The following is a 25,594-nucleotide window of genomic DNA, read 5'->3' as shown; positions in this document are numbered from 1 at the left end:
AAAACCAAAGATCGTAAACCATCTCTTTGGTCCATGTGAATGAAGGGGGACATAGATTTTGAAATCTACGAATGTTTTATGTTACATGTGAAGTTGGGATTTTCTTCTCTGGCGCTATATATTTGAGTTTATAGGTCTTCTGGATTAACACTTTTGGTGGCAAGCTGTAGAAACTGCATTGGGATAACTGCAGTTCTCTCCTCCAGCCATGCTCTGTTTCAAAAGTTCTATAGTACTATATTAGGCAGCGTTATCCAACCAGGATTCCAGAGGTTGCTAGAAGTTCCTTGAGAGATATTTCTGCCTCCTGGGTCAGTTTAAGCAACGCCAGTGATTTTTGGTTATTTGTGCAAAGACTAAAGATGGGAAACTAGACAATAGTGCAAACTTGCTAGACTGAAATGTTAGATATCATTTAAAATGAAATTCCAAATAAATACTTTTTTTTAGTTTGGATAGAGATTAGGCATTACTTTATACTGTGTTTGGTTTTCAATGTGTGTACATTGGGTTAATTACCAATGTCACATGACTTCCTGCTGACACAGAGTAAAGAGAAATCTCCCCTGTGGGAACACACACATCAATGACATTTATTTTTCTTTTTTTTTCTTTTCTATGGGAATCTGTTTTCCTGTCCTTCTGACCATAGAATAGGTGATGGTGAAATGGTGAATTTTAATTACCTGTCACCTGGTATACTAACCTGGTAAAGGAAGGACAATAATCTACCCATCTCTACAGCTTCTTTTGTCTATTGAGCCTGCCCATCACCCATAGTGAGAGGCTGTAGAGCAGCAGTTTGCCAACCGGTGGTCCGCAAGAACATTTTGGTGGTCTGCCGTATAGACACAACGATTGCATGGGGATTGCATTGGGGAACAGTTGTGGCATTCATCATTTTTATCACAGGATAATGGGGATAATTCAGTTGTACAAAGTGTCTCCTCTTTTATGTGAAGTAATATATCTCTTATCAAAACATTTCTCTGAATTGCTGGGGAAAAAATATTTGTCCCATAATAAAAAATGTAATCTGGGGCAACGTGTTTTTTCTATTTGCTTGTGTCATAGTCTAAAAAAAGAACTAGAGATATGAACATTTCAAAGCAATCTTAGATGAATTCTTATCTTCAATAGCTCTGTATTCTTATTCCAGAGGCCTATAAATATGCCCCACCCTCATGTGTTTACCCTGTCCACCTTTATCATTGTGGTAATTTAATTATAAGGGTATCTGTAGGTGCAAGAAGTGATCAGCACTACAGCTGTGTTTGTGAGAGCTACACCTGACAATGTATAATATTTAATTATTATTTTTCTTTTATTGTCCTTTAATATGTTTGGTTTTGTTACATTACTCCAACCAGCCAAAGTGTTTGATGTGTAAGAGGTTTGGCTGTCTGGTGTGACTTCAGCTCCCATGGACTGGTCAGCCAATATTAGTTCAGGAATCAAATCCGGACATATTAGTTATATGGCCTCTGGCAATATGGAGGATGTTAGGTCAAGTAATGCCACTATTTGGCTGACTGCTTAAAACTTAAAGAGGAAGTAAACTGAAAACTGCCCAAAACAAAAAAAAAAACAATCCACTTACCTTCAATCCTGCAGCGCAGTCGATCGGTCCGGAGCTTTCTTGCATTGAGTCCCGCCACATCCCAGGATCCGTCACTGAGCCAGCACGCCGGGCGCCGCCATCTTCGCCTCTTCTGACCCAGGTGCGAGTTTGGGTGATGTAGGTTGAAAAAAACATGCTGATCTCACTGCGCATGTGTACCATTGGCAATTTTTCCCCTTTTCACGAAAAGGCTCCTCCTGCGCATGCCCGAGATGCTCAGGCATGCGCAAAAGGAGCACCCAAGAGCCTCCCGGGATGCGTGACGTAGGTATCCCGGAAGCCTCTGCACTCCTATTCATTCTCGATCGCCTAGGCGGTGCTGTGTGTTGCACTTAAAAAGTTTCTTCCCCTTTGAGTGATACATGGCTCCTCACGCATGCGCGATCCAGAGCCGGTAAATTTAGTGGTCCACTGGTCTGAAAAGGTTGACGACCACTGCTTTATATTACATATTGGGCCTGATTTATTAAAGCTCTGCAAAGCTGGAGAGGATACACTTTCATCTATGAAGCAACAAAGGTAACCTGCCCGATTACTTTTAGTGATTTTCAACAGTTTTCTTGAACGCATTAATTTGCTTTTTTATTCGCCTGTTCCCCGCCAAAAGAAAAATCAGTGTGTTTGTTTTGTTGACTCTGAACTTTCACAGCAAATGGTTAAGCAGACATATCTTTCAGCAGATCAATATTGAATGTGCCTGGGCTCTCACGTAGCTTCTAGCTTTTTTAGAGAGGTAAAGAATGCCTCAGGTTAAATATGGCTAACATAATCACCTGCATTGGCACTTTCACAAAGTAATTCTTTGTTTCCCCTGCCTTTCAAAGAACAGCTGCTGCAATAAATGCACATCCTTTAATTAACATCCACTATTTATCAAGGCATACTTGTTTTCTGAGGATGTCCCAGACTTCCAGATATTTCTCTGCTCTGACACGTTACAAGATAGGACTTGAAATGTCTTGCAGAGCAACTTGTGCAGTTTCTTATTCATGTTCTGTGCAATCAGATAAGATTTTCTAATTATTTCATTGTTGTATTTTAGTATGAATAGCTAACAGCTCGATATTGGTGTACATACAGTCGATTGACTAATGTGAGGAAGTGTGAGATTTGTTGAACCACCCAATTTTCAGCATAATTCCATCTTTGGTGTCAAGAAGTGTGCATAGGTGTTCAAACTTCAGATGATATGGCTGAAGGTACAAATTGTTTAAATACTGGGGTAGAGAACCCCTGTTCAGAATTGGTTGTTCTAAATTGATAGCCTCTTGCAAAACAATTGTCCAAAATATGCATCTCATTGTCATGGAAAGAATGTCCCTTTTTTGTTATCTTATCAGGATCAAGGGGAAAACCATAGGGAATAAACAATTTTTTTTTTTGCCTGTCTGATTGCTTATTCCTCGCAGTGAGCTTTAACGTTTCATGTCTGCAAATCATGGGATAAAATGGCAATATGGATACTGTTAATGTAAGGCAGGCCCATCCTACCTGGTATTTTTGTAAAAGATGCAAATTAAATTTTCCAACTGCATCTCCTGCTGTTTCATAACACAATAATCTTCTTTGCTTTTTGGTACAAAGCAAAACAAAGTTAACAAATGCCATAATTTGCAGTGAATTAAAGAATTACTCTAAACAAAATATATTGTAGCATTGATATCTATGAATGAAGCCTGAAGCCAACATTCACATGCTTTCTTCACCCAGCAGCTACTGTTAGGCTACGTACACACCTGCAATAATTGTTCTTGGGAACGATGATTTATGACTGATCATTCCATAATCGTTAACCAAAAAAGTTCACAACGACAGGCCAACGACGCAGATGAACAAAGAATGTCGCAGGAAACCAACGACCGCCCTAGTGGTTCTATTTGGGTGATGATAGTTTGCTATACATTGTGTGTACGGTTGTTCAGTGATCGTGGATGGTTCTGTGGTATAATTTTTCCTGTACATGTCACTTCCTGCATCGTTTAATCAATCATATCTAGTGTGTGTACATTATTGGTGGATTATATTTGAACGAATGTATCGTTGTAACATGTACAGAATCGTACGCTATATGATCGTTCAAAATAATTGTTGATTTGTCGTTAGTCGTTCGTTTTCGAACAACAATTATTGCACGTGTGTGCCTAGCCTAAGTGTTACGTCATCACATAATGGGACCTTTTTTCACAGCTAAACATTGGACAAGCTAAGAACCAGTAGTGTCCGTTACTGCAGTTTTCAAAAATAATTGCTTACATTGGAAAAAATATTGATTAGAAAATAGCCACTTGAAATGAATGAGCACACTGTTTGATATAGGTTTTGTAACATTTGCTACCAATAACAAGCCCAACTAAACCCAAAAAAGAAACAAGACGAATTCTCCAGCAATCATGTTAATAAGCAAATGGAAACAGTTTAGTTGACAGTATGTTTGTTTAATGGACCAAATATGCTTGCACAGTGCACTACATCCCATTTCCTCGCTTTCATCTGATGTGAGGCTTTATAATTTACACTAATTAACATGATTGCTTTTAAATGTTTTATTCAGTTTTGATTTCCTTACTTGTTTTTTTTATTTTCTAAGAAGCAGCTGTGCACAGTTTGACAGAGATCATGGTGCAGTTCAGATAAGATAATTGAGCATGTTGTATAAAACCAGTAAGAAGATCAGCTACACCTCTGTTTATATAATCCTCATTCTCACCCATTGTGTGTGCTCAGCATGTTTGCACTTTTCTTGGCTGAAGTCTGACAGCTACAATTGTGGTGTTGTGCAGTTTGACCTCTGAGGTATGCTGCTTTCTTGTCCAGAGATGGTAGCACCATTGTTAAATATTAACAAGTGTTGTGTTCCACACATTGAGAAATCACTTGTTTGTTAACTGCGCAATGCACATTGACTCACCTGCCCATCCCTGACTTTTGTCAGCTGATGGTTCCTTATGCAGTGTGAACTACCAGTACCTAAACATTATTTATTAATAATAAACCTTACAAAGGCACAGAAAGACGACCACACATTGGGGTGCAAAACACTTCTGTCTTTAAAGAATATATGAAAGTAAAAAAAAAAAATATTTTAACAACCCCCTTCCCCCCCAAAGAAACTCTTCAGGATATAGATATTCTACCTTTGCAGCCAAATTTCTCCCCCCTTTCACACACGCATATATCACTCATCTTTGGGTACATACAAAGTCGGGTTCAACCCATTTTGGTCTGATCTTGGGTCATGCATCTGAATCTGAACAATGCTATCACAACCCTACAGCCTAAAGTCATGTGGTGTATTTTTAACTAATATAGCCCTACCTATTAACGAATACCTTTTCCCTGTCCAATTCTGAATTTCCACATTACAAAAAAAGCAAAAAGAAGAAACTGAAAATTTGTAATTGATATTTTATACCTAAATAGGGTTTTATTAAATCAATCATATTCATGTGCATATGACAACATGTATTGCATTTAGGGATGGCTTGTTAAAAATTTTTTTTTTTCCGTAGAACGGTCAGAACTGGGCGATATACCACCGAGATCCCCTCTGCAGCCTGTTTGTGAAAATGGCCCTTTTGTTCCAGTAGCGTCAGTCAGGCATCGGACACCAGAGGAGCTACGAGAGCTCTGGAAGAAAGCCATCTTCCAACAGATCCTACTTCTCAGGATGGAAAAAGAAAACCAAAAACTGCAAGGTTAGTCCTTAAAGAAGAAGGAAAGCGAAAAAAAAAATCACACTTCCCTTTAATTCCACAGATCCCCTCAATGCCACTGGACCTTTCCATGATCCAGTCCTGCGTCCTGGAATTCTTTTTCGTCACGAGGAGGAACAAGCTCGGCTATCTTCTGTCTTCTTCGGTCCTTTTGCTACGTCACCCGATCTCGCATTGCACAGGTGTGCGTTTGGGTGACTTAGCCCGCTGTAAAGAGGGTAAAAAGAGAGACGATCTCCCTGCGCATATGTGGGATCGACATCCCTTTCCCCTTAGTGAAGAAAATGCCCCTTGAGAAGTAGCAGCCAAGAGCCTCCCGGCGTATGTGACGTAATCCTAGGAAGCTCTGCGCTCCCGTTCTGTCTTGAAAGGGGCGGTGCTTGACCTTGAAATGTTGAGTTTGGGTACGCTTTAGTGTTAAAAATAATTTTTTTTTGGATCCTTTTTCTTTAAGTATCCAAAAACATTCCTTTTTGAACAATTGTCCTTATTGGTTGCCTGTAGAGTACAAATTTGGTAAGATTTCTGTTTTTAAATAAATTGCAAATCTCCATGTTGTTTCATTCAAGCCCAACTAAACCTAAACAAAGCAAATTCCTATAAATTAATACAGTTGATAATATCATTCCTTTTTAGACTATATATGCTTTTTTACTGCATTACAGCCTTTTCTTCTCATCTTTAAATTTAGCCACTGGGATGCCGAACTGGATATGGCTTTGTAACACCCAGTGTAGGAAGAAATATAGATGCCAGTCAACTCAGCATACCTATTTTACAATGGAAATCATGTGGTCACATGGGAAGGGGCAGACTTTGTAGTTATAGGAAGCAGGTGGTGAGCAATTGTAGATATTGGTCTGTTAACAGGAAACTAAATGGCACAAAAAGTCCAAACTCTGTGGGTAAGTGCAAAAATAAAGCCCAACACAGCTTCACAATGGGGTTTCAAATTTGTTAACTTTTTTTTACAAAGATGATTGTAAATTGAAATGAAAAGTCTTACAATTTATGCTGACGTGGTGGCTTTTGGATTTGGGTTTTAGTGGGGCTTTCAAGCTTGGTGGACACAATTAACACTGTTGTACGGTGAGTGCAAAGTTACTTTTTGTTCAAGGCAAAAGGAGGTCAACACTTCACAGATGCACAACCTTTGCCGTCTAAGTTTTTGCTGTCTAAACCCCCGTTGGCTTTGTAAATATTTGTACTGTCAAAAATATGTTATTAAGCAGCTCTTGCCCATCCATATAAATATGAATCTGTAAAGGCCACTATAGATATTGAAGAGCTATTATTAAATGACCGTCTGATCATTTTTACATTTATTAGCCAACTTTTGGGTCCCTACAAAAAAGTTTCCAACATGCCTGATCACGTCTTGTAAAAAACGCCTTGTTTGGTGGATTATTTTTTATGGCTTATTCCATCATCATTAGATCAACTGCAATCTAGGTGAAATTGACCAATCATATTTCAGTTTCTTCCAGCTTTAGGGAAAGGCCGCTGGGTTTATTCTCACTTTTCTCATAGTTTTGTGTCCTGCTGTTTACCCAGACTGAGGCGTGTCTTTAGGTGGTGAAACCAGGCCAGCAAGGAAGCAGGAAAACTTGTTAGAAACAGATTATGAACTGATAAAAGGACAAAAACGCATTGATGTAGTATATGTGTGAGCTGTTCTTTATCGTTTTTGCAGTAGCCAACAATGTAATCTGATCTGTAACTTGTAAGAACATGTTTGTGTGGCCTTGTAGTACATTAAAGATTAAATGTAAAATGTTTATTTTACCCCTAAGGAGACAGTGGGTATTCTTATCTGCATTTTATTTGTGGATTTGTTGTTTCATTTTTTATTTATTTATTTTTGTTGGTGGGGTGGGGGGTATAGTTTTTTTTATGAGTAGTGAAACTCGCAGGGATTATTAGCAGGTAGATGAATGTGAAATGGGTTTAAATGTCTGTCAAATTGCAATTTGTGTTCATGTTTGGGAAATTCCTCCTTTTCTCATTTGCTAGAGATATACAAGACCTGAAAGGGAAGTGTCCCAACCATTGGGGAAAAACCCAGACGCTTTTGCTCAGGTGGCAACTAACACTTTTTCCATCACTATCTTTCCTGCTGACAAAGGCATACAGCATGCATAGATCTTCCTGCTGGTATACATATAGTAATTGCCCTTCCTCATTCTACCAGAAATTGAGAAAAGGTTATGGACAATCTTGTATGTAGGGGTTAACAAAGCAAATTTTTTTTTTTAAAAATGTTATTCTACTTCTTTTTCCATTGAATACCTCTCGTTGAAATGGCTCGCAACGCAAATTTTTCTCTTTATTTTTTTAAAACCTATTGTAATTGGTCAGGTCTAAATGGTTACGGTTTTAATTACCTGTTTTTTGTTTCGTTTTTTCATTGATGACCTAAAATATTTACTACTTAGCTTACCTCTTGTTATTTTGAGAGATGGACTTCTGAAAATTAATGTTACTATTGTTTTTATTCTCCAGCTTCAGAAAATGACTTGCAAAACAAACGGCTAAAGCTTGATTATGAAGAGATCACTCCGTGTCTGAAAGATGTGACTCTTGTATGGGAGAAGATGCTCGGCACACCTGGAAGAGCAAAGATTAAAGCTGACATGGAAAAAATTCATGCTGCTGTTGGACAAGGTAATTCCATGTTCCAAATTCGGTGTAGTGCAGATGACTTACTTTGTATCTGTTTTATGTAATGTTGGGGGAAAAAAACAAATCCAATGAATTGTGAATATTGTATATATTTTATTTTCAATTTGGCCATATTTTTGTTGTGTATTCAGTAGTGTTAAATTCTGTATGCCTATATTCGAATACCAAGCATATTTATTTGTTCAACTGCCTTGGCTCCAGTCCCATCAATATTGATCATTTTGGTATTGTATTTTCTTTGTAATTTGTTAATGTTTTTATCACTATTTGCAAACCCAGATGTACAGTACATTTCTCTTGCCTTTGTACTGTTATTATAACAAATTAATAAAAACCATGTATAAATAAATAATATTTAAAAAAAAAGTCCCTTGGGAAAATTAGGTCTGAATCATAATTCAGGTTCAAACCACACATTATATTATTTGATTTTTTTCATATTGTTGTTATTGCTTTTTGCTGGTCTAATATTACTGAAGTTTGTAAGTGGTAAAAAGGAGCCTTTTTGGTGGTGGTCAGCTTGGTACCTGTGTGTTCCTTTTGTTTTTCTTTGTCTCGTATAGGCAGAGGTGTAAAAAAGGAGAGGGGGCACAGTGCTATCCATGACATGCCCACCCCACTACACCCCTGCCTATGTGTCACTCAAACAGGAAGAAACTTCCCCCAGAGTGACGTCATGATACCAGAACCCGCCCACTCTCCCATCGCAGGTCTGAGCCTGCAATGGGAGAATGGGCAGGTTGTGTTCAGAGAGACAACCCGGCCACTGCCCTGAGCCTGCAATTCCATACAGGAGATGTGGTCTGCGGCTCTGGCCAGTGCGCCCACCCCTCAAGCAGGGTCCTTCCCCTGACCCCATGGGGGGCGAACCGGCCAGAGCCGCGAACCACCAAAGAATTGCAAAAATGCAAAATAAGAGTGGGCATGCGTGCCCATTACCGAAAAAAAAATGAGTGCACGGCGTTCCCACCCATGCCTGGCCCACCACACCCATGCATATAGGTTAGAATCGAAACAAAAGTCTAACTTATCATACTGTGCAGGAAAATTGAACAACTGCTGTTAAATTTTATATCAGTGTTGTTGTTGCTGTTTATTTTCAGTAACAGTTTTTGTTGTTTATAGGAGTACCTCGACATCACCGAGGAGAAATATGGAAGTTTTTATCTGAGCAGTATCAGCTGCGACACCAAGTCCCCTATAAAAGCCAATTGAAAGATATTCCCTACAAAGAATTGCTGAAGCAACTGACCACACAACAGCATGCTATACTTATTGATCTAGGTAAGTGTTGTTTATTTTTAACATTTGCTAGTGTCAGGCATAGCTTGGGTTCCATGGCAAAATCCTTAGTGGTTTTAGCTTTAACAAGTTGGTCTTTGTCCTCAATGGCACATTATTCACAATATTTCATTTAAAGACTTGCCTAAATTTATTTGTTTTTGTTTCTTTTAAATGTATTAAAAAAAAAAAAAACTACAGTAATCAGAAATCATATTTATGCTGTAAATATTGTATTTTTATAGTAACAAATAGAAATATGGACAGGTATTGGCCCCAAAATCTTTACTTTTCAAAAAACTCAGTATGCATTAGCCAGGCTATGCACATTTATTTAATTGTTGTTGGAAAGGATCTTTCACAACCCTTTCCAAAGACAAAGACTGAACAATGCATGAACGAGCACTGAACATATTGCCATTCTGCTCTATGAAGGTGGGGGAGAACGATGGACCTGCCCTTTCGCCCCTTCACTTGCATTCCGATCGTTTGTCATTTGTTGTCCGTGGACCCACCAGGACAGATCCATGAACGACAAGTGGCACACCAGGTTCTTGTCTGACACACACCAGGTTCTTGTCTGATATCAGCCATGAGGAGATTATCGGACGAGAAAGATCTGACGTGTGCATGGTATTCCAGAGTTTGAATAGTATTGGCTTTGAGTTAAAGTGTAGGATTTGGGATGTGTCACAATAGCCAAGTACAATGCAATCAGCCACTTTTTAACTGGTGTTTGATTGCAGAATAGACTCACCCGGCATATCCCCTGCAATTTTTTTTCAAAGTCTATTTAAGCTTTGTTTAGTGAAAGTTCAGGGAGTATTTTCATGTTTGATGGGGTTATGTCATAGGATTTTGAATAAATATGATTTATCTTATTTGTTAGGTTTGTTTAAGATAAAATTTAGGGCTGTGTTGACGATAAAACATAACTAAACCCAAGAACAAAAATGTTATATTTACCAACTATTTACTCTCATTACTCCACATGTGCCACTTTACCCTTTGTCTTGTGCTTTACTGAATAAGTTTACTTGTCCTCGCTACATGCAATTCCATCCTACAATAACCTGTGTGGTCAAATTGCCTGGACATGGGATTATGCATTGTTCTAACTTTGGTCATGGAACCTTTTTACTATGTACAAATAATAAAAAAAAGAAAAAACTTGGAATGCTTTTAGATCATGTTATCAAATCTCAGATGTATGATTCACATTGGTGAAGTGTTGTATTTCAGCACTTTTTTAGTTTACAAAAGTGATTGCAGTGCCTTCAGACTTTAATGAGGTGTCTGGGGATACTGTAGCACTTTGAGATGTTGGAAGAAGCATAATTCAAGTAAATATAATATTTAGCCCTTTCTTTTTCTCTTTTGAACTAAGAGTGTGCTGGATTGTTTCTCATGCCAGAAAGTATAATTTATAGCCACCATAAAAAGTGACATTAACACACAGGATAGACCATAAAATACTATTCCTCTTTATAAAAATTCAGTGAAATGCAGTTTGCTCAGAGCATAAATGGGATACACTGCTTTACAAGCTTTGACATTACAGCTAAATGCATTACACCTAATATAATTGTATCTTTACATAACATCCAATTTTACCCCGGGTGTCATAGATAGGAACCCTTCTATAATTAACCATTCACACACCCAACTTTAAACGTCATTTATGGTTCATTAAACTTCAGTAGAGTGAATGTGTGTAGGTGTATTAAGAATTGATGTCAGGTTGTAGTCTTGCAGACATAGCATGCTGCCATGTATTGGCGCACCAATATGTAAAGGAATGTGTGAAATGGACTGAGGTTGTCTGCAAACGTGCAATGTGGGTCCGCACCTCAGGGGATAGAAAAAGGGCAGATTGGGTCTACTGGCTGCACCACATCTACTGTTCATAGTACAAACTTCAGTACTTCAAGATGCATTTATAAACGCACAGCTGATCTCCCATGTGTGTTGGCAGATCCAGTACTGATGGGCCTATGTACGATCTTTTGTACTGTCCTTTCTGTATGCAGTTCTGTAATTTAAAAAAAACTATTTCTATTTCTAATGCAAAGATGCTGTTAAGACTAGACACCAATCATTAGTAGCCTGGTTTAAAACTGGTTGATGGCTACATACAAAGGCAATCTGTAATCACACAAGAAAGCTAACTGCAGGTAAAAAGAAAAATCCAGTTTGCCTGGTTTTCCATTGAAGGGCTAAATATGATATTAGAAGCGTTAGACTATGCCTGCATGGAGAAATGAGAGGAAAAAGAGAGATACAGCAGCACTTGATAACATACATGTGATATGTTCATATATGATTTATATATCACACAACTGTTCAGTAAATATTGCTGCAGGTCCAAAAAAAAACACAATTTCACTTAAATTCACCATTTGCAAAGGAAATATTGATAGCACTGAATAGTTTAGAGAGGAAAAAACAAAATTATTGAACCACTTTTTGCATATTGCCGGCGTGGTATATAGGGAAAGCTCCCTGAAGGTAAATCCCTCTACTCCCCAATGCATACGGAGGAGAGGCATTTCACTTCAGGGGGTGTTCGATGGTGGTGGTGTAAAACTTTTAAAAGTTTATAAACGGTGTTATGTTTTGCGGCTCCAGACTATTTTTCTTTAGTGGAAGAGGAGGCAAAATGGCTCTTTTGATAGTAAAGGTTGCTGACCCCTGCTATAGGGAGAAGATTGGTAAACCATAATCTGTAGGCTACGTACACATGTCGGATGATTCTCGTCTGATAATCGGCTCAGGGCTGCTATCGGACGAGGATCTGTCGTGTGTACAACGCTCCTCATCTGTCCTTACGACGACCTCCCTGGCGGATCTACGGTTGAGGAACAATTGTAATGAAAGTGAAGTGGAGAGAGTGCAGTGGGGTGCCGGTATGTACATCACCTGTTCATTCATCGTTCAGTCTTTTGTCATTGGAAAGGAAGGGATTGTGAAAGATCCTTTCCAATGACAATTATTGCATGGTTTACCCAACCTTTAATGTGGCTTATTTATTATTATTTTTTTTTTCCTTTGAACCAGAGTTCCTATGTACCATGGCTTGTAGGTGAAGGCAATTAAGAATTCTTTTGGAAGAGAAAAGAAAAGACCTTGTGTCTTCTGTATTGAACATCAGCACCATTTTTACCTTCAGTATCTGTCCTTCAGCTTCACCTTTTATAACTGCAATAGAAATATACATGCAGCATGGTAATGAGACTGTAGGAGGACATATTTTCAATAAACACTCAGTTTATTGTTTTTACATAGTGTAGGGTTTTGTTACATTTAATTTGATTTACTAATTCCTGTCGTGATATTTTTTTGGGGATATTTAGGTCCTTCCTTTAGCATACACTTTGTTTGGGACAACCTGTCTGTACCTATGACGCAGAAACAGTATTGATCTGACCATTAGCAAATGTGAGGAGGGGCATAGGGTCCTAGGAACAGGTGGTTTCTATTGGTTAACAACTATTCACATGATAATCATCTAGTTCAATAAAAGACACTAGAAAGAGATAACAATTTTCTGATGCAGTTCATTTGCGCCTTGTATTGATTTCCCACCGCATCTATCTAATATGTCTGGGTATCTGTGCCCTGCATGTTCTCCTAATGCAGCTAAAAAATTCATATTTGATTTGCTGATACAATGAAATATAGGACACCCTTCTGTCCATTGCATAGCTTTGTCTTGCTGAAAGAATCTGTAATCTTATATTGTAATGGCATTATTGCTGCAACATTCCTGAAACACAAGGGTGGGGTAGTGTTTAACAAGAGGGCTGTTGTATGGGACGCTTCATTTACCTTTACAGGAACCCTTCCCTGTTTTAGGTTTCATGCCAGGACTTCAGCTATAATGATAGAGGAAAGAAAGCTTCTTGGTTACAGTTATAGAGCTGTAATCGTAGCCACATTACTCTAAGTTCCCAGCATCTTCTTTTCAAAGTGTCAAAGCAATAATAATTTTAAAAACAGAAGCAAGTTACAGCATGCCTAATTCCAGCTAATCATCCATGCACTGATCAGTGGACCCAACCCTGAATCTTCCTTCTTTATTAGTAACTTCAAAATCTGACAATATAACCAGATGATGAAAAGTTAGGTTGTGAGAGGCCATTGATAAAGGCAGCCTAGGCTATAATTTTAAAAGTTTTAATTCTGAAAAATAGTACATTCAAAGGCTGCTCACAGACCCATGGAGGACATTCAGATTATCTGTGCAGTGTCCGTGGTATAGAAGAGGAATATAGAGGGAAGCAGCACTGCACCTACTTGATTTAACATGCCTGATTTATTAATGATCTCCAAGGCTGGAGAAGATACTTTCATCAGTGAAGCAGGGTGATCTAGCAAACCTGGAATGGATTTCCTAAGTCATTTGCTATTTGTTGGCAAATGTTTTCAATCCTGAACCAGATCTATTTCAGGTTTGCTGGATAACCCAGGTTCACTGATGAAAGCATATCCTAGCCTTGGAGAGCTTTATAAATTAGACCCAATGTTTCCCAGGTATAATATGAAAAAGTGAGGTTGTTGCTTAAAGGAAAAAGGGCTAGAAATGGCCAAAAGTACATAAAAACATAATAATATTTTAAATTGGACAACTTTTATAGTACTTTAACTTCAAACATTTCTTTTTATCAGTTTTGTGCATTTTCTTACTATTCAACACTAAACAATTACAAATAAAGGAATAAAAGCAAATAAATATTACTGGTAAAAAAAAAAAAAAAAAATCAGAACAATGAACAGAAGAAAAGGAGTTGGATATTCTGTGTTGATTGGGGTTAACTATGTTTCTATTTAAAAGAATAAATAAAATACCTAAACAAATAAATACCTTTTTTAACTGCATCATCTCCAGTAAGAAAGAATAGTTTTAACTATTTCATCATCTGGTTTGGTACAGGGGTGAAATTGGAGCACTTATTAAGTACAGGATTGTAAGATTTGCTCTATTAAGCTTTACCTCAGATCCCATTTAAAGGAAGGTTTTCCCATCATATTATCATTTTCAGACTTTTATTACAAACTTTTTTTTTTTTGGTGGATATATCAAGTCTCCCTTTTGCATCAGAATGTACCACATGACAGGTACATTTATTGTGTTCAGAACCAAGGTGTTGCTATATTGTTTATTACAATAATAATAATATTTTGATTTTATTTGGCAGGTAGTAAATGGTATCAGTATGTGTTAGTGATGATTACCACCAGTAGGTGTCAGTGTGGTTGCTTGTACTGCCTGCGAATCCCTTTCAGCATGTTACCAGGAACTTCATTAATTCATCAGTTTAATTTATGTTACTAATTTGGCCGGGTGAAATTATTTTTAGATTTTTTCTTATCTGATATGCTGCAGTAAACCTTATGAAGTGGCTTATTTTCATTATCTGAGTACATAATTCAAAGGGGCCAAAGGCAAGTTGATTTTATGCTGTTTACCTAGTAAGTGGTGTTGAAAGTTTACTTAAGGAGATAAAGCGCTTCAAAAGAATCTTGTTTTTGTTTGACCTGCCCTCATAGCAAGGTTCAAGTAAACGTATTTGAATTGTTAACCTCATTTGTTTTCTTAGGACGCACCTTCCCGACACACCCATACTTCTCAGCCCAACTGGGAGCAGGACAGCTGTCACTGTACAACATTCTAAAGGCCTATTCCTTGCTGGATCCTGAAGTGGGTTACTGCCAAGGACTCAGCTTCGTGGCCGGAGTTCTGCTGCTACACATGAGTGAAGAGGATGCCTTTAAATTGCTAAAGTTTATCATGTATGACATGGGCCTGAGGAAGCAGTACCGGCCTGATATGGTTACTCTACAGGTACATCTTCAGCAGTTAGTTATATAACACAATGCAGTATTCCCAGAAAATACAAATGTTGGCTTTCCTTGTCCCTTTAGTACATTATTGCACTGTATATGGCTTATGTAAGGGCCAAATGTCAAGAGCATGCAGAGCTCCACCTTATGTGAGATGGACATATAGCTGCAGATGGAACCAATACATTATTATTATTATTAATATTATTATTATTATTACACAGTATTTATATAGCGCCAACATATTACACAGCACTGTACAAAGTCCATAGTCATGTCACTAACTGTCCCTCAAAGGGGCTCATAATCTAATGTCCCTACCATAGTCATATGACTTTAATACAGTCTAAGGTCAAGTTTGGGGGCTAGCCAATTAACCTAACTGCATGTTTCTGGAGAACATACCTTACATAACCGAATGCAGTCACAATCAGTTACGGTACTGCTACTATTAATTTAAATTGTATTTATGTAACATTTTTACTTTGTACATATATTTATAAATGGTATCATGAAGGTATATATTAACCCCAACAATGAACTTCTCTTATATGCCCTCTTTTGGTTTGTTTTACCATTCAAGGTGGTTTATTACCAATTTGATTGTTTGGTTCAAAAAGATACCTGTTGATTTTTCTAGAAATCTCGTGAGCACGTTCTGTGCACTGATATTGCTATTGTTCCTGGATATCTGAGGACTAAAAACACTGCACACTATATTATGAGCATGAGAATGGGTGAGGTTATCTAGTCCCGTCTTGCTGGTTTTCACAATATAGAACAGCAAGTGATTTTTGTCATCCTATAACTGTTACTGGTAGAATTATCGCATGTAAAGGGGAAAACTCATACAGCCACCAAATCTAAGGTTTGGTGAACTGCAATATATAACATTTATGTTTAGATATGCTTTAAAGTCACAATAATATGGAGTATATATACATACCATATATGAATATACAATGATTAGTTACAAAATTAAAGTCACTGACCAGTAAAGTTTATAAAATCGATTAACTTTTAACAACGACATCTGTTAAGAAGTTGGATGGTTCACATCCAACAAGTGAAAAATCATTTTATAATGGTAATGTGTTGGAAGTAGTGGGGGAAAAAAAGCGTAGGAATAAAAGTATGACGTGGTAATCTGTTACCAAAATTGGTCCAAGGATAGACAACTGATGAAAAGGGTTGTGGATGCCAAGGCAGGGAGGACAGGGGTGGCCCACAGAACAACTCTTGTGTCAGTACAGTTCAGTTGCTGAAAATGTAATGCTGGCATTGAGAGAAGGGTGCCCATTGCTGACCCCCATTACCTGCTGAAAGCACTTCCTAATGTTTAGCGTGTGTGTGTGTGTAATTTGAATTAGGTCATTACCAATCTGAAACCTGTCAAATAAGTTTTGATAGTTTGTTTTACTTATGTCTGCTTTTTGTAATGTGTTTGTTGTAAGTTGTCTGCCAGTGATGGCAGAAAGAGATTCTTTTCAAGTGCTTATTTCCTTGTGATTTCCCCTGTGAGTGCACACTTCAGGCACTGAACCTTTCTTCGTCTTATTTAACAGAAAGATATTTTTTATAAATATATATATAATTACACACACAGCTGAATTTGTTCTCCTCTTCTCTTAGATCCAGATGTATCAGCTGTCTCGCCTTCTCCATGACTATCACAGAGATCTGTACAACCACCTGGAAGAATATGAGATAGGCCCCAGCCTCTATGCTGCCCCTTGGTTCCTCACCATGTTTGCCTCGCAGTTCCCCCTGGGTTTTGTGGCCAGAGTGTTTGGTAAGTTTTGAAAGCAAACATGTATATGATGTTATTCTTGTTCTGTATCCAGGGCTGGTGATGAGAGAAATGGCAGAATGAAATGCTAACATAAACCAAAGGGTGCAGCTGGAAGAAAACTCTTTTCATGTTTCTAGTATACAGATATGTGTTCTTGGTCTGTTCTCTGTTTGGACATTACAGGGGTTGTTGCCCCCCATCTTATGAATGAAGATGTAAGTGAATAGTGATAAATTTGAATTACCATATTGTCCTCTAGAATTCCTCATACAATATATGAGGTAGCAGAACAGTATTTAAATAAAAATTATTACCATATAACTGCATCCATTTATAAACACTGCACTAAGTAAAATGACCAATTTAGACACTTAGCTGAAATGGTAAAAAAAAAAAAAAAAAAAAAAGATTCCTTTCTCTTTGACTTTGGGACAATGACAGGGAGAATACCTATATGGGCAAAAGGGGGTTGGAAGAAGTTTTTTGTGTTCTGTCTGACTGTTTTTCCACCTTAAGGTAAGAAATGTTTTTTTGGAGACAGTTTGGGCTTTCTTTTGGCAATTCTGTTTTCTAAAAATTTTAATATATGTAAAATATAGGCACATATTTCTAGTGCAGGTATGGCATTGCTGGGACTTAAATCTCAAGTGAAGTAAATATATTATATTGAAAATGGAAAGTGAGTAAAGTGTATAGCAAATAAAATAATTCTTGGAAAAATTGCCCTCCAAAGCATGTCTAATTTGTACAAGATCAAGCAATCTATATACAAATATAAAGTAGTGATAAATGTATTTCTGAATCGGTAAGCACAATCATCCTAAAGGGAGGGCAACAAGTGTGCAGCCCTCTTTTCTTGTACCATGCCAGGCCACATGCCTTTTTACATGGAAGGTGAAGAAAATCGCTGCTCCATGGTATGAATGGTTGATCTGTGTATGTGATCACAACAATATGATGAGCTTTTCTACTTTTTTTCAGTGTATGGGAGGGGTCGTCAACCTTTTCCACATTAAGTGTCATTGTAACATACTTTAGACAACTGGGTTATGAGATATACTTGCCATTATCAGTTTAACTATGAGTACAAAAACTGGTTCCGTACATTTCAGGCCACAGGTCGGGCCCCGCTCTGTACATTTCAGGCCACAGATCAACATTAATAACTCAAACATCTTTGTTGGACCTTTTCCTAACATGCCTCATCCAGAATTTATTTTTTGTAAAAAGAATGTAGGAGTCAGCACAGATTCTGTTTTTTGTCCAATAACTGTTTTGCCAATGGATAAGCTGATTCTTCAGTGTCCTCTTTCCACACCACATGGGCCATTTGTTAGGTCTTTCATGGATTTACAACCAGATACAATCTGTATGTAGCTTAGTAAGAACAGATAATATTCAACATCATTGGAACAAATTATTTTTGTGTAGAGCTTCCTACAAGTTGCTAATTTTGGAAAATATCAGCAACTGCAGTACTGGGGCATATACAATGTCCCTAATCTAGACATATGCAGGTTAATTTATCTGTGAAAAAAAAAAATTCTGTACGTTGGCAAATTTGGGGAATAAGGCAACATTTTAACTGATTTGGCCACTGCTAATAATTAATAGTTTTTGGCTGAGTCTGGCCCCTTCTTTTTCCACCAAGCAGTATGTTAGCAGAATTTAGTGGCTGGTGAAGAGATTAGGGTTGTGCAGGCCTGGAATGAATGGAAAAGTCTGGGCTCTGGAAGAGTTTGTTATATCCTCTGTCCACAGAAGATGCTGATTTTGTTGGCTGTTGCAACAAACTGTCCCTTGTGTTTCCTCTCTGGTGAATTCTGAATGCAGGAGAGGAGGGGAAAACAGCCCAAGGATAGGACATTATCTTATAAGTTGCTTTTTTGTGTGTGTTTGCTGGTGACTTCCCTTTTCAAAATTGCTGTGACATTTGTCAAAAGGATGCTTTTACTGTGTATAAACTTTGTTCATGCCCTTTTATTTATACAGACATACACCCGTCTCGTAGGAAATGGCACACACACACCTCTTTAAATTAAACATGCAACACATATTGAACAGAGATAAACAAGAACTTGGAATAGACCTATGTTTACCATAGAGTGCCTATTCAAGGAGCCACTTCACATATAGTGGGACTTAGACTGTTATACCTACCACAGTCAAATCAGCACAAACATACTGAAGGTTTCATTTCAGCTGATGCATTTCAAACTACAAGTTTGTTTTTGATTGTGACTGGGAAATCCAAGCAAATCCTGGGATTTGTATTTACAATGGTGCCCCTGATAGCAATCTACCCTGGGCAAGTTTCCATTTCCAGTTACCACTGATTATTTGCTATTGCTTACTGTGTACTCGTTAAACCCTTGTGGTGTTTTAAATGGAAAAACAACCCTGCTTGCTATATCTTTAGATATATGCAGTTTCCATCAAATGTGTGTAACATTTGAAATTTGCCTAAATGAACCTTTCTGTAATGTGGAGATATAAATCAGTCCTAAATTTTGGAAAGTGTTTGACTGCTCCACATGGGCAGACCTTCACCTGATCAGATTCCTCATCCAGTAAAATGTTTGCATCTGAAGAGAATTCAGCAACAGACCAATAATAGGACACCATTTTTTGGGCTTCTAAACTGTAGACAGATTGAAATTTATGAACAAATCTAAAATAAAGCACACAAGTAGAATTGTGTTCGAATGATTGAGAAGCAGTCCTTGATACACAGCCGTCTACAGAATAGGGGTACCCACTGAAAGATTTCCTCTAACTGTTGTCTTAATGATGTAATGCTATTAACCTAAACTTTTAGAGAGATCCAGAATGTATGTGAATGGGGTGTAGACATAGGACGGAGCACATTTTGTTTGCATGGACTGATAAAGGATTCTTTACTCCCAGTGTAATTTTTGTGACTGAATTTATGGAGGGCATCATACATTCAGAATCCCAAAGCAGAACTAAAGTTCCATATTCCAAAAATGCAAGCAGGCAGGATTTTTATTGATGAAGGTTCAGGCAATGCCCCTTCTGCAAAATAACATAATTACTGGTCTGTTGGCATTCTTCTTTGAAATGCAGATTGCCAGATATCCAAGTATTCCTCATGGATGTTGGGACTGAATGAACTCCTGTACCCTTGTGTGACTGCGGTGTGACCAATTAAGATGGCCAAGAATCCAACACCCATAAAAGAAGCAGAAGAAGATGGCACTGGGGCCAACAGTAGTAGGACAGATAATTGAAAATAGAAAATTGAGATCAGGCTGCTATGTTTATTTTATTGCAGAGGGAACACCACTTGTGCCTTCTGCAATAAGGACCCGCCTGGAACTATAACCTTTGCACCACCGTGACCATGTAATTGCAATGCAATTTCAGGTGACTCAAAAACCCTTTCTGTGTGAGTTTATGCTTTAACACTTATGTCAGATGAAGTCTAGTGGAAGTGCATGTATAAACCCCTCCAATTATATTTGTGTCACTTTTAAAACCATGTTCTCCTTCTATACTAGACCAGAGGTTCTTATATAGGAGCCATCAGCCAGCAGCTCTGTTCCTTCCCATTAGGATTTCGCTATAGCCCAGAGGTCAGCAAACTTTTTTTGCCAGTAGGCCATTTCAGGGGTTGACAGGAGCACACTAGGCCGGACTCTTTCTCGAGTTCCACCCTAATGGCCCCGCACCCTGAAGGGAAATTCCTCTCCTCCGCAATGCATACAGAGGAGAGGGAATGTTCCCTATTTACCCCAGCGGTGGAAGTGTTAACATTGGCCGTGGTAAATAGAGAAGCGAGCCACAACACGGAGGCTCAAGAGTTCCGGAACAAACTACCGGCTAGGCCGTATCTGGCCTACCTCTGCTATAGCCCACCACCTCATGGATTATTAAAGTAACACTTTTATGTTTTATAACATCTGGGGTACAGTTTAGAACATACCCATTATTTCACTATCAACTATTTTTCACCCAACTTGGACCATTAATTTCAAAATATACTTCCTCAAATTTAGGACATTCTTTGTATGGTCTGTTCTTATAACCCAGAGGAAGCCCAAGAGACGAAACTCGTCGGGTCTAAAGCCCTCCCTACCCACAATCACTCTAGCTTAAATTACCATTTATGTCAAGTTGAGCTTGATACTCCGTTCAGAACCTCTACATATATATATCCCTATTTAATGTACAGCGCTGCGTAATATGTTGGCGCTATATAAATCCTGTTTAATAATAATAATAATAATAATATATATATATATATATACACATACATACCGTGTTTCCCCGAAAGTAAGACCTACCCCGAAAATAAGACCTAGCACTTTTCCCCCAACCTGCCCTAATATAAGACCTACCCCGAAAATAAGACCTAGTAGAAAAATAATAAAAAAAGTGAAACCACTTGTACACTTGTGTTTTCTCTGTCTAAATATTGTGCAGTGTGAGAAGGGACAGTTGAGCTGTGACTAATGTTTTTATTGTGAAAGAGCAAATCTGTGTTCAGTTGCATGTGTAGCCGTGATGCTGACTAGCCGCTAGAGCCCAAGCAGGTCATACAGAGTTCAGGAATGCTATCAAGAAAACTAAGATTCTTTACTTTATCCTTGTGATTTTTTTCCCAACACAATGACTTGGCATTTTTTTTTTTTTTTTACCAGAAACAAAAAGTCAGTGTGTATTTCGTGGAGTAAAACATACCCAAAACCAATATATACCTGACTATCCAATTGTCCACACTCATCCTAAATAAACAGTGAATTTATGTTTTTTTTTATAGAAAAAAACAGCAATTCTAACTAAACCACTAAATATTCCCAGCTGCTATATACAAACCTTTGATTTCAATTAGTATGTAAAGGAAATACATGAACCATTCTACTGTAGTACATATCTGCATCTCTCCCACTTACTACTGCTTTTGTGATAAATATAGGGCAGATTTGATTGAAGTGGTAATTACAATTTCATGTTTATGTCTGTGGGAAACATTTCCCTCTCTACTTGTCTTTGTAACACTAGAACAAAAATAAGATTAGTAGTTGTCACCAAAACAGATTGGGATGTGAAGCAATTAGAAGTTCTAAACCTCTCCTACAATAAAATCCTTTTCCTTGTTCTATCCAAATACGTTTTCACGTCAGTTAATTTTTGGGCCTATTGATATTGCTAGATCCTTTGTTAATCATTATCGCGCTTATTTTTTGTGTTGCAAGTACCACCATACTCTTACAAATAACTTTTTATGCTTTTTGTTTTTCTCTTAGATCTGATTTTTCTTCAGGGATCAGAAGTTATATTTAAAGTAGCTTTAAGTTTATTAGGGAGTCACAAACCCCTAATATTGCAGCAAGAAAACCTTGAATCCATCGTAGAGTTCATAAAGAACACTCTTCCAAACCTGGGGTTGGTTCAGATGGAGAAGACTATCAACCAGGTAATGTAGTCCCACATTTAATGTACAGCCCTGTGAAATATGTTGGCACTATATCAATACTGTTTAATAAAATGAATAGTCAATGTTGTGATTTTTTTCTTTTGTTGGTTGGAAGGTGATGAGGCCTTTAAAGAAAAGTGCCATTGCATTTCTTACTATACCACTGAATCTAATGTCCTTGTGCAATCCTAGCCATATGTGGATAACATTGTTGTATGTTACAGAATAAAATATCTCTCTGAGTGCGGCTAAAAGGAGACCCTATAGGTCAGTTTCAAACTCTGGCCCACGGGCCAAATCTGGCCCTTCATGGGGTTTTTTTTGGCCCCCCAAAGAATTTCGAAAATGAACCACATCTGGCCCGCCCACGCGCGTTTCCCCCTCACATCATCATTTTCAATACAATATGCAATACATAGACATTATTCCTGTACACCTATCATGTGACACAAAGCCTAGGCAATGATCACATTGCCTGACCACCAGGGGCATTGTGTTTGTTTCAATCCATTAGAGACTTCATAGTGTAATAGTTAGTGTCAGACAAACTTGTGATGTGAGTGGATGAAAAACACACAGGCTGCATAGATAGATACAAATTAGTCTTTTCAACCCTCAAGTGTGTAGAGGGGATTGTTTTTGTTAGTTCTGGATGAAGTAGTAAACTTCCTCAATTTCAATAGATTTCAAGTTTGGCCCCTGACTTGGTCTAAGTTTTTAATTTCGGCCCTCTGTGTATTTGAGTTTGGCATCCCTGCTATAGGTCATGCAAGAGATATACCGTAACTGTTAGTAAGCTCTGTGTGCTTCTCTGATCACTTTTGTCTGATCTGTTAATGTGTCATTTAGGTCTACGGCCAACCAAGGTGATTCAAATTTACTTATTCACCAAAAATATATTTGTCATCCAACATAAAAATGTAATCCAAGCATTTCTGCTCTCATTTATCAGATTTGTATATTTTTTTTTTTTACATTTTGTGCTTGTGAAGTGTACTAAATACCCAGACCTGACCTCCAGGTAGCAGGGCTGCTGCTTTGTGTGAGAGAGCTGCAGTTGGACTATTCTTTGTGTATTTTAATCCTTACTGCAGCACAAAGCCATATTTAAAAATCAGGTAAAATATATTCTTGTGTATGATTTATTGTTTGGTTGCATTAAAGTAATAATGAGTATTTTGTTGTGCATTAGGAGATGTAAAGGATTGCTAATATGAGTAAAACTCTGGGTATTTGTATAACTGCATTGCATGAGATTAGTAACAATGCCTTGTGTTTGGTCTATAGGTGTTTGAAATGAACATTTCTAAGCAGCTGCAAGATTATGAGGTGGAGTATCACGTGCTGCAAGATGAACTGATAGATTCCTCACCACTAAGTGACAATCAAAGAATAAATAAGTTAGAAAAGGCAAATAATAGCTTACGCAAACAAAACTTTGACCTCCTGGAAGAGTTGCAGGTATGTACATACCAAAAGATACAAACAAACAGTTTACAAAGCATATTTGTTAGCTTCCTGCTGAGTTGTTGTTTGTGGTATTGTGTTGTTTGACATTTTTCATATGAATACTTCCAATAATGAAGAATAAAGCCCGTATTATGTCATGTACTGTTCAAAGGTGATAGAAAAAGTAAATCAATGTGAAGGCAACATTTGAAAAACATTACAATGGGTTTAGGTTGGCATTCTTACTTATTCTTTATAACTTTAACTTAATAACTTTTTTTAATTACTGTTTTATGGTATTATTATTAATAAACAGGATTTATATAGCGCCAACATGTTACGCAGCGCTGTACATTAAATAGGGGTTGCAAATGACTGACAAATACAGACAGTGGCACAGGAGGAGAAGAGTTTACAATCCAGGAGATGGGGTATAAACAATGCACTTTCCAATATGTAGCTCCACATTTTACATGAAATACAGTAGGCTGTGCAGAACAATCCTGTAACCAGAAATTATCCAAGATACCAAAGCCTTCTATTTGTATCTTTGGACATTTGGGTCTTGGGACTTCCTTGTCCTAATCTGTAAAGTATACTTATTTGCAGTAAAAAGCGAATCTGTTACAACATCCTTTTCTAAAAGTTTAACATAAAAATATGTGCAAAAGTTAAGTATATAATGTAGTCCGTCAGTAGCATAAACACAGAAGTTTTGTCTACCCTTAGAATCATTGTTTTTATACCTGTTGATGCTGCTACTACATCAATTCATTGATGGCCTGGTCTGTTACAGAAAGTTACAGGGGTTTGGATGCTCCATATGACAATGGAAGGGATGTGGCCTTTTTTTTATTCCCATGGATCATTTTTTCATTTTTTTTTTTTTTATAAACCGAAAAAAAAACTAGCCTTCATAATCCACTAAAGCAACACATATTTTGCAGCACACTACAATAAAATGTTAACACACTACCCATTCTAGCGGCAATGTTAGGAAGTAACAAAGTTATGAAGTACTAACATTAATTAGGGATACTTAAAAAAAAAAAAAAAAAAAAAAAAATGAACAAGATATCAGAAATGAAAAAGATATAAAAAAAAAATGAACAAGATATCAAAAGAGAACAGGATGTCAAATCCAAATGCATCTCACAACTGTAAAAACTTGTCAACAGTAATCCGAGAGCACTAAGAATAAGTGACTGCCAGTAAGAGTTTCACAGGTGAACCCACCTGGTTTCCTTGATGCTTTTGCAATAATAAGATCTTCTAAGCTCTTTGTTTATTCAGCAGCTTGTAAGGAATTTATAGTTTTAATTTACTTTTTTGCTAGTATAGACGTCTAAAAGGGATTACTCATAATCATCTTGTGGATGTTTGTTTTCTATGTAGAAGATGAAGTTATAAACATAGGGGCAGCTACATTTTCTCAATGCATATGTAGACTCTGCTTCCTGCTTTTCTATACAGTGGTTGTTCTTTACGGTCTCAGTTGGTAATATATTAAAAACAATGCAGTTCCTGGGTGGTTTTGTTTCTTTAACATATCATTTAGAAACAGTAATTGTTCTGTCCCCCCTTTGTGCTTTCTTGTCACTTATCTATCCATTTCTATATTTATTACAATAAAGCTGCGTACACACTTCCAATTTTTATCATTTGTAAACGAACGACGAACGATCCTGCACGATATCTGCGAACGATCGTATAGCACCGATCCTGTACATACAGATAACGACACGATCGCTCAAAGATATTCTACACACACA

The 25,594-nt window shown here is 37.5% G+C and overlaps 1 protein-coding gene across 4 annotated transcripts in view; it reads left to right on the top strand.

Annotated features, from left to right (window-relative positions):
• The window catches only part of LOC140327129 (TBC1 domain family member 1-like), a gene marked incomplete at its 3' end in the record, with an annotated part of 46,769 nt that overhangs the window by 20,162 nt on the left and 1,013 nt on the right, over positions 1-25,594 (top strand). For all 4 annotated transcript variants that reach the window (XM_072406339.1, XM_072406338.1, XM_072406337.1 and 1 more), the window contains 7 exon segments: positions 5,131-5,316; positions 7,837-7,998; positions 9,142-9,300; positions 14,898-15,142; positions 16,774-16,933; positions 22,204-22,373; positions 23,661-23,834. In XM_072406339.1, coding sequence (XP_072262440.1) covers positions 5,131-5,316; positions 7,837-7,998; positions 9,142-9,300; positions 14,898-15,142; positions 16,774-16,933; positions 22,204-22,373; positions 23,661-23,834 — 1,256 coding nt within the window.

The sequence above is a fragment of the Pyxicephalus adspersus genome, chromosome 3 (genome assembly GCF_032062135.1).
Source record: "Pyxicephalus adspersus chromosome 3, UCB_Pads_2.0, whole genome shotgun sequence".
In the NCBI taxonomy this organism is placed as follows: Eukaryota; Metazoa; Chordata; class Amphibia; order Anura; family Pyxicephalidae; genus Pyxicephalus; species Pyxicephalus adspersus.
The sequence above is the reverse complement of the archived record's forward strand: the minus strand, read 5'-3'. Positions and strand labels throughout refer to the sequence as shown.